Below are 10246 nucleotides of genomic sequence, written 5' to 3' on the forward strand. Positions count from 1 at the left end.
TAGCAGACCGGTTTATGTCTGAGAAGTTCTATGGCACCATTGGTGGAGATTTGAGCAATCAGGGGTAACACCCAGTGCTTAGCTACTTCCCCAACAAAACAGGGGACTGGGAATTTGTATCATGGCTTCTTCAACTTCACTTTTAACAAATTGTATGTATAAAGGTTTTAATGCCAAACTACAAATTTCATTGTTTGGTTTTCCTCCTGTTTTACTTGGCTCTAAAGCAGGGATGAAATGCTCCCAGTTCAGACCGGATCAGCCGATCCAGTAGCGATGATGGCCGGTAGTTTGGCGAACCAGTAGCGATGGCAGCTGGAGGCTCCGCCCATCCACCCAGAAGTCATTACTTCCTGGTTTTAACCAGGAAGTAACCTGGTTTTTTGAGCCTCTCTGCATGTGCTGGGGCCAAGAGAGGCGGTGGTGGCTGCACTGCACGCGCAGCCCCGGGACATCCGCCCTCTCTTCCGGAGCACCACTGCCACCCCAGAGCTTGCCTTTGCCTCTGCAGTCCACTGGCCCCTCTTGCCCTTCTCTTTCTGGGTGCAGCATTTCTGCTTGTTGGGCCACTTCCCTGCAGCACTTCTGCTGGTGCCACCATGCAACCCTCCCGTGAGGAAAAGGAGGGAAAAAGCAAAGCGGCTGGCTGTGGAGCTGCCAGCTTCAGGAAATGGCCCAACAGGCAGAAGTGACGTGCCCAGAAAGAGACTTTGGCCTTGCCCCAGAGCCGCCACCCACTCACTGCCTGCTCACTGCCCACTCGCCACCCACTCGCCCTTCACCTTGGGTCAGGGGCCAGGGCCCAGGGATGCACTATTCACCAAAGCCCCGGAGCCACCGCCTGCTCGCCGCCTGCCTCAACCGGGTCAAGGAATGCACCATTCCTCGACTCCGGCCTTGCCCTGGAGCTGCCGCCACTCACCGCCCACTCGCCACCCGCTCGCCCTTCGCCTTGGGTTGGGGGCCGGGTCCTCTCCTCTCCTCTTTAACATGTAAAAGAAGCTACCGGGTGAGATCATCCACCTATGTGGGGTGAAGTGTTATTAGTGTGTTGAAGATGTTCTACTCTACATCTCTGGCCCTGGTGACCCAAGCAGCACTGTTGAAATCCTGACTCAGGACCTGATGGCTTTGGGGTTCTGGAGGGGAGAATCAGGCTTCAACTCAACCCTGAAATACTAAGTGGATTTGGGGTTTAACCATCTATGGTATCGGATGAGCTTTCACTGCCGCAAACATGCTCAGTACATAATCTGGGATCAGGGGTGAAATCCAGCAGGTTCTGACAGGTTCTGGAGAACCGGTAGCAGAAGTTTGGAGTAGTTTGGAGAACCAGCAAATGCCACCTCTGGCTGGCCCCAGAGTGGGGTGGGAATGGAGATTTTGCAATATCCTTCCCCCAGGAGTGGGGAGGGAATGGAGATTTTGCAGTATCCTTCCCCTGCCACATCCTCCAAGCCATGCCCACCAAGCTACACCACGCCCACCAAACCACGCCCACAGAACCAGTAGTTAAAAAAATGTGGATTTCACCACTGTCTAGGATCCTTCATAACTCCTGCCCAAAGAATAGATGGCAGTTGTAGCCAGGAGATCTTTTGTAGAGCCATGTTTTGTGTGCCAGTTGCACCCATTCCTGGTTCATGAGGGTCTGTTATTCACAGTTATTCATGCCCTGGACACTTCCTGAATGGACCGTTGTAATGCTGGCTTTCTAGCGTTGACCTTGAACAGCATTTGGACTTTTGAACAGGTGCAAAATGCCCACCTCACAGGGTTGTTGCTGTGGGGAAGATAGGAAGAAGACGTGTTGGATATCTTAGCACCTTGAGTTATTTCTAAAAAATAATAATAATAATATTGGGATGTAGAAAAACAAACACATAAATAAATAACCTATTAATAAAAGGATGGGATTTCCAGGACCCAGAAATGACCAAGATCTCAAATCTACTTAGAAATACAACATCTGAACTAACGCTTTTCAAAACGTTAGTTTTATCCTTGAAAGCCCTGAATGATCTGGCACAGAGGAACCAGAAGCTCCATCTTCTCCAAACTCTTTTGTCCAAAACTGAAGCCTATGAAGGAGCTCAGGCCCTGCTCTTCTGTGGCTGGCCCTGTTTTGTCTGGAGCAGCTTCCCCTCAGAAATTGGATCTGCTCCATGTTCCCCAAGCTATTTATAAATAAATATTCTGGAACACATTTGGTGAACTCTTCCTCTCAATTTTATTGAGTCCTCTAAATTACAGGAACCGAAGACTGATTTGTATTACAAATGAAGAAAGGAAGTACAACTAAAACTCAGTACAGCTCTCCATATCTTTCCTTCCTGGCAGACAGTTGTTTCTTCCACCAAACCCGTGTGCCAAAAAATAGTTCCCTTTCCCATTTTCAGATTCTTTTGAGGGACTCTCATCAGCTCCTTCCATCCATGACTTTCTCAGTATCTCCTTAAACATGTTTGATTGTTCAACAACATTTATTCCTCATAGAAGGTTGTCCACTATGTCTCTACGTCCACTTGCATGCCTCTTCATTGTGCCACCCCTTTTCCCAACTTTACAGCATCCTCTGCATTTGTCCACCTTTTAAGGCCTCAGTTATTCCAGACTGGAAACAGAAGTTCTGCAGCTCTCTGACAAGGTCTTCATGTGAATTGTTCATTTCTCTTTCAAACTATCAACTACCTTGAAGTTTGATTTGTGATTATATCATAGATGGTCAGACAGATAGATGATAGCTAAGCAAACAAATTTTCAGACACGTACTCACAAGTATATATATTAATTCTATGGAACATTTGTTGCAAATCATTTGAGATTTTAGACAACATCCTGCTGTCTATATATAATAGTACACAGACTTCTGCCTTCCCAAATAAGCAGTTTCTAGACATTTCCTCTATTTTTATCTATTGGTTCATTAAACAAGCAATAGAATTTCATGCAATTGTGTCTTCCTCCCTGAATATGAACAAGTCAGAATATATTCCATTTATTCTCCCCACCTCATCCTTCCTTCCTTCCTTCCTTCCATCCAACCATCTTTCTTCTTCACAATATTTGAAAAGAATAAAAAACAGTACAAATAGCGGGAGCAGGAAAATATCTATTAATATCTATTTCACATGATCATGTTTATTAATAAAATATGTTCTCTATTAAGTATATAGAGAGCAAAAAAAATGTAGCTCATTTAAACTGCAGAATTGTAAGAAGTCTAATAATCACTTGAATGAAAAAATTGTTAGGGAACTTGGCAAAATATGCTTCAGAACAACCCAACATAGTGAAACCAACCCAACATATTTTTAAACTTACTTTGGATGATAATAGACCTTTAACATCAAAGCATATTTCCAAGTTGTTCATGGGGCCTCACTGGGGTGAACTGACATTCATAAAAAATAAAAATGTGGGAGATTAATAAATGGTCTGTGATTATTTACATCACTTCATTTACAATTATTTAATGAACTATACTCTCCCTCATGTCACAATTTTTTTTTTTAGAAATCAGATCAAATACAAAAATGCCCTAAAGTCAAATTAAAACATTCAAATCTCTGCATAAATCAGAGATTTTTGTGTCCCATTATATTTTCTTTACAATTAAGATGGGGTCTCAGTAGGATAATATAACATTTGGGGAAAAAGATACAAACCAAGAGACCAGCCCCAGAGGCCAAGATGGAGAAGATCTCCACAGCCACCATGGACTTCCCTTTGGTGCTCAGGTAAGTGGGGAGGAATGAGATCCAAACACTGCAGAAGACCAGCATGCTGAAAGTGATGAACTTGGCTTCATTAAAGCTGTCAGGCAATTTCCTAGCCAGAAAGGCCACCGTGAAACTGACACTGGCCAGGAAACCCAGGTAGGAGAGGACAGCATAAAACATTGAAGCTGAGCCTTCATTACATTCCAAGATGGCCTCTCCTACCAAGGAATGGAAGTCCATGTTGGGAAATGGAGGGGAGGATGCCAGCCAGGTGACACACAGAACTGCTTGTATCAGGGGACAAGCTATGACAATGGAGTTGGTCAGAGATTTTCCTAAGAGTTTCCTTGTCTTGTTTCCAGGTTTGGTGGCCATGAAGGCCAGAACCACCATGACAGTTTTTGCCAAGACAGAGGAAACTGCAAGGGAAAAGAGAATGGCAAAGGCAGTTTGTCGGAAGAGGCAGGTGAGCTTCCCGGGTTGACCGATGAAAAGGAAGGAGCAGAGGAAGCAGAGCAGGAGGGAGACCAGGAGGATGTAGGTGAGATCTCGGTTGTTGGCCTTGACAATTGGTGTGTCACGATGCTTAAGGAAAATCACCAGGACTGTAGATGTGGTCATAAAGAGAAAAAGAGTGAGGGAAACTAAAGCGTATCCCAAGTTATCGTGATAGCCAAGGAAGTGCATCTTCTTCACAATGCAGCGATTCTTCTCCTTGTTTGGGTATTCGTCTTCTGGGCAAGGGTCACAGAGAGCTGCATCTAAAATCAAAAGTCTTTTTCTGAGCAGTTCAGTAGCATCTAACACGATTTCGAGAGACAAAAGACTGACCAAAAAAATCAATCAACAATGGAATTTTAGAAAGACTAAGAGATGATGAATAATGAGAAAACATATGAATAAAACGGGAAAACCCCAAAACCCAATAAGTTTTCGGTTAGTAGATGGTAATTTAAGGCTAGACAATCTAACTGAATATTAACAGTGTGTTAAAAGATATTGTGAATTTAAAATATTAAGGATTAGAAATGGTGGGGACTTTGAGATATACTCCCGTGATGGATTGAACATTGTTAATAATTTGTGTTATTTGTAATCCTATACATTTGGAATATTGATGTTATGGTGGAATAATGAGTGGTTTTTAAAAGATTGAATGACAACATTTACTAAGAAATAACAAACACAGGGTGCGAAAAAATGTTATTTATGCTTAAATGAATTAAAGGGAAAATGCAAAAGGAATATGAAATGAGACTAATATTGTTTGAAGTTGAAAGATTAGAATTCTACATACTATTTTTGTTAACGTTGTATAAAAAAGACCTGACCCAATCAATGTACTGTCCACGAAACATGTATGTTTATATTGGAAAAAACAAAAAACTATATATATATATATTTGTTTATGTAAGTTTTCACGGGTATATATGTGTGTACAGTTAATATCTCGGGTTTCTTCCCGTGTAATTGTAAACATATCCTTAAAAGGGTAGTAGCGACGTTTCGATGAAATCACATTTGTCATCTTCTGGCTGAAGTTCTCGGTTTGGTTCTTATGGGCAAACTGTGTGATCGTAACTGACGTTTTTTTATGAAAAGAGGCAAAGGTGTATTCTGATTGGTCGACAGTGTTGTTGTATTCTGATTGGCTGATGACGTAGCTGTATTTTGATTGGGTCAAAACCAAGCAACAGCGCTTCCACCCAATCAAAATACAGCTATGTCATCAGCCAATCAGAATACAACACTGTCGACCAATCAGAATACACCTTTGCCTCTTTTTATAGAAAAACGTCAGTTACGATCACACAGTTTGCCCATAAGCACCAAACCGAGAACTTCAGCCAGAAGATGACAAATGTGATTTCATCGAAACGTCGCTACTACCCTTTTAAGGATATGTTTACAATTACACGGGAAGAAACCCGAGATATTAACTATACACACACACACACACACACACACACACACACACATATAATCTAACATGATTTCCCCCTCTCTGAAATGGCCAACCCACAAAGATAATGATGGAATGACTGACTGTGCCAAGTGCACTGCATTATAAAGGGCAAATTAGACTTCATTCAGGATGACCCTGGGGTTGGGCTGGGCAGAGACAAGGATCTATTCAGCTCCAGCAGGGCTGGTCAATTTGGTGGAGGAAAGACAAAAGCTCCTTCCAGTCTTTAGGGACTTCCATGATTACTGTGGCTTTTACTGTGTGACAGATTTCCAACTGTTGCTTTCCCCAGTTTGTACTGGAACCCACAAAAGACCGATAGTTCTGTAAGACAGCAATCCTGCTAATTGGTTTATATGTGTATTATTTGGTTCACCTTCTCTGATTTGCAATTCAAGTCTGGTCATTCAGACTTTTTTGCAGGGAAGTTTAGCAGACATAGAAAGAATAGAATAGAATAGAATAGAATTCTTTATTGGCCAAGTGTGATTGGACACACAAGGAATTTGTCTTGGTGCATAGGCTCTCGGTGTACATAAAAGAAAAGATAGGTTCATCAAGAATCATAAGGTACAACACTTAATGATAGTCATAGAGAACAAATGAGCAACCAGGAAACAATATCAATATAAATCATAAGGATATAAGAAACAAAGTTACAGTCATACACTCATAAGTGGGAGGAGATGGGTGATGGGAACGATGAGAAGATTAATAGTAGTGCAGACTTAGTAAATAATTTGACAGTGTGGAGGGAATTATTTGTTTAGCAGAGTGATGGCATTCGGGAAAAAAACTGTTCTTGTGTCTAGTTGTTCTGGTGTGCAGTGCTCTATATCATTGTTTTGAGATAGGGATAGATAGTGGAACCTTCGATATTCCCTAAAAATTATATTAATTTCCTGGCAGTTTGATAATGCTGAAAAAACCAGCAACCCCCACCCCCCAAAAAATAAAGCTTGAACCGCACCCCTTCAGGAAAAGATAGGTAGTTTAATTTTTCAATGTGATGTGACAGCAGGAGTGAGAATTCTAGTAGGGAAACTATCAATTGTGCCATGAAACTACCCCACATAAATAGCTGAGAGGTGGGGAAGATGGCCCATGGGGTTAAGACGGGTCAGAGCCATAAACTAAAAGTTCTGCTGAGACCTACGAATAGGTTGATTGAGGGTGATAAAGTTTGAATAAGTAGATTAACTAGTTTGATTAAGCTCGATCAAAGTCATTATGGGTTCTTTCCAACACCTACTGTGCAAACCCTAGAAACTATAAAAAGCTGTTTAAAACCTTTCCCCTCTCTTCTCTTTATGCTAGATGGTCATAGTTCTTTCTTTTTTCTTGGCAAAGAAAGCTTGTAAGGCAGAAGATGCAGAAGGGCAATGCAATCCTTCTGATTTGTAGAGTCAACTTCCTTTGATTTTGGGGTCATATGTGATTGTTGGTTCCTTCATTCAGTCAGTCCTTCATTTGGGGCTAAGGCTGGCCATTCCCACTGTCCTAAAAGATTGGAAACTCTGCCTCCATGATCCTGAAAAACTGCTGCTAATAACTTACAGAATAACAGAATTGGAAGGGACCTTGGATGTCTTCTAGTCCAACCCCCGCTCAAGCAGAAGATCTTTAAAGAAGGCTGAGTTCAATGAGCCACTCTTTACATTTCATCATCTTGAATTTCTCAACTGATTTTCTCCCTCGGGTTCTCCTTCAACCCTCTCCATCCAGCCATGCCAGACCTCCTCATTCCTGCTTGAGGGACTTCTTGAGCAACTTGCCTGTTTGATTAGAGATGGTCCCTTCTGGGCAAGAAACACATCCGTAGCAACAAGAGCGCTTCCCCTCTGCAACTTTCCTGGCTTGTCCTGGAAGGCAGCGCTTCACACAACGGGAGAAAGGCTTTGTCTGAAACAAGAGATTTTTAGCGTTGAGAGATGAGAAACATTCAGCTTGGCTGCACGATCTGTATAAAAGTGGCCCCTTCTTGCTCCATTCTGATCAGAGTTTCCATCTCAACAGCCCCTTCCCCTTCTCAAAGTTTTCCTTAATCCTGGAAAGAGCATCTGGTACCCACCTGGTTGGCCCACACAATGGCATCGGGGTCGATGCTGAAAAATGCAGCTGAAGGAGCCTCCGGATCGACCCATCCGACTTTCTCTCGAAGGATCGTCATATTTTCAAAGACGACCCAGTTCAGGATATCAAATCCTGCATATTCCATCCCAGTTTCTGAAAAGGAGACTTCCTCCCCAGCGGTGTTGTTGAAAAGGACGTTTCTCAAGAAGCCGTGCACCTGGAATTGCAAAACAAGCAAACGAACAAACAACATGTCCATAAGAGGAAAGAGAGTCCATGTAAAGAGATTGTCAGGGCTGCCTCTGTCCGTGCCCTAGGAAAGAAAAATCCTCAGCTCCATAAATTTAGAGAAAAGTACTTTTGCTAGGAACAAAAAGAAAGCAAGAATTTCCAGGCAAGCTCTGAGGCAAAGGGCACGAAAACAGCAACTTGAAAGAAACTGTACAGCCCCACACCTCTTTCTATGGCAGCAAACAGCAGGTTAACTGACAGAGATTTCTTTTCAAATTGCAATATGTGGAAGGAATATTATTCTGAATGCAGGACATGAAACAGAGATGGAGTTAGCCAGCATTTCCCAGATAGGCCTTTAACACACAATCTGTTATTCCTTTTAGTTTATTATACCCCACTGAAGAACTAGAGTAGCAAGCATGTTCTTAGCTGATAGAGAAAATAACCTTTGGTGAATAAGAGGGCAAATATATTTCACTTTAAGGTAGAAAAGAAAACTATTTTTCCCCCAAATGAAAATGTGGAGGGAGAGAGAAAGAGACCTATGGTGAAATGAGACTTAATTCCATTTGTAAATTATGACCTGTTTTTACACTAGAATCCTAACTGAACTGGAAGTTAAGACAACGAATGTTCCATTTCTGGAGCGACTAGATCTTCCACTTCAAGGATTGGACCTTACACGCTACTGTGAAGGGGGAAAAAGTGCTTGGAAAAATAAACGAATAAGAAAACTCCAGTGCCAGATGATTCCTCTGTCAAATCTAATTGGTTAAGCAGTTAATCCAAGCAATGAATGAGACACATGTTGCAGCTTGGAAGTTTCTCAAAATTTTCTCATTCTTATTTACTTGATTGTTTCCCTTATGAATCGTCTGCAGACAACAGGAGAAATTTCTGTAAATGTCAAGATATGCGATTTTTAAAAAAGAGGGAAAAGGTAGTTAGACAAGACAGTGGAGATCAAAGGCAAATGTTTATAAATCCGAAAAGAGTGAAAAGTGAAAAATGCATGTTTTACCAACGAAATAAAGGAATAAAAATTCAACAAAAAAATAGTTTGCCTTCGAAGGCTCCTGGATTGGGACTGATTGGGAATGAAAGGCAAAAGGCATCCCAATTATAGGATGGCAGTATGCGCCATCCCATAATTGGGTAAACCCAGTTGCCCTGACAAAAAAACACTTAGTGCAAAGTGAAGGTAACCAAGAGAAGGGAGGATTCATTGACCAGAAGGGAAGACTTCAAGAGTTACCTGCCAGGGCTTCACAGAGAGGTGAAGGTGTGGCTTCTTTCTGCCCCTCTTCAATGCCCACTGTGATTCACACATATGTGCAGCATGTAATGCGTGTGCCACAGAATAGGCAGCATTGTAGATGCTGTAGCTGAAACCGGTCATCTTTCCATCAAAGATGGAGGCCGGGAGGGTGTCCAGGTTCTCCTCTCCTGTGCAAACCCTTCGGCCATCAGGTGAGGCCATGCCTGCCTTCAAAACCACACAGTCAAATGCAACTTCCCACCATTCGGGGAGAAAAATGTCTCCGTGGGGTTCCTGTGGATTCAGAGCCCAGAGATAATCTTTGAATCCTGGCACCGGTTTTGTGTGAACCGTGAAAGACAAAGCGCCATGGAGGGATTTTAATTTCACCCAATCGTAGTGATAGCCAATAGCTGAAAATTCCCATTGGGTGGTCAGGATCCAGACCTTCCCAGAAGAAGCATTGCTCTCTTCTTCATAAATGTAGAGGGATCCTATCAGGCTTTGCAGAGCATTTGAATCTCCAGAGATAATCACAACCTGAGCATCACTGTTCAAAATGGTCCAAATCACTTCTTTTAGTTTACCGCCCAATACATTGAATATTGAGATTTGGGGCAAGATCTGTTCTACAAATTGCATGCAAATGTCATTCTGGGCGAGGGTGGCCTCAAAAATCTGGATGAAAAGAACACTGTTCTCTGACTTCTGAACAACCATCCCAATCCAGTTCCACTGGAAATAGAGAAGGAGCTGGACAATGGCTGCATTCTGTAGATGATATTGGGGATCGATCTGGTAGAAGGTGGGGAACTGAATCTTATCTTTCAACACAGGGTCAGAGAAGCGATAACCTAGCTGAGGGTGGAGATGGAGGAAAAGGAAGAGGTTGAGCAAGGAAAATGGTACATGTATTTTTTGTTACTAACCTCAGACCTTCTAGATTAGCAGGGTATCCTATTCTAGACCCCTATCCCCACAACCTTGTATCTT

General features: G+C 42.4%; 1 protein-coding gene across 1 annotated transcript; it reads right to left on the minus strand.

Annotated features, from left to right (window-relative positions):
• Positions 1 to 5533: 5533 nt before the first annotated feature.
• On the minus strand, positions 5534 to 9422 carry LOC148116222 (extracellular calcium-sensing receptor-like). The gene is made up of 3 exons (XM_087890916.1): positions 9251 to 9422; positions 7760 to 7978; positions 5534 to 7590 (listed from the first exon to the last, which is right to left on the minus strand). The coding sequence occupies exons 1-3, from the start codon at positions 9392 to 9394 to the stop codon at positions 7429 to 7431; spliced, it is 525 nt and encodes a 174-aa protein (XP_087747042.1). The 5' UTR covers positions 9395 to 9422; the 3' UTR covers positions 5534 to 7428.
• Positions 9423 to 10246: the final 824 nt, after the last annotated feature.

Source organism: Pantherophis guttatus, chromosome 1, assembly GCF_059756535.1.
Source record: "Pantherophis guttatus breed Tessera chromosome 1, ASM5975653v1, whole genome shotgun sequence".
In the NCBI taxonomy this organism is placed as follows: domain Eukaryota; kingdom Metazoa; phylum Chordata; class Lepidosauria; order Squamata; family Colubridae; genus Pantherophis; species Pantherophis guttatus.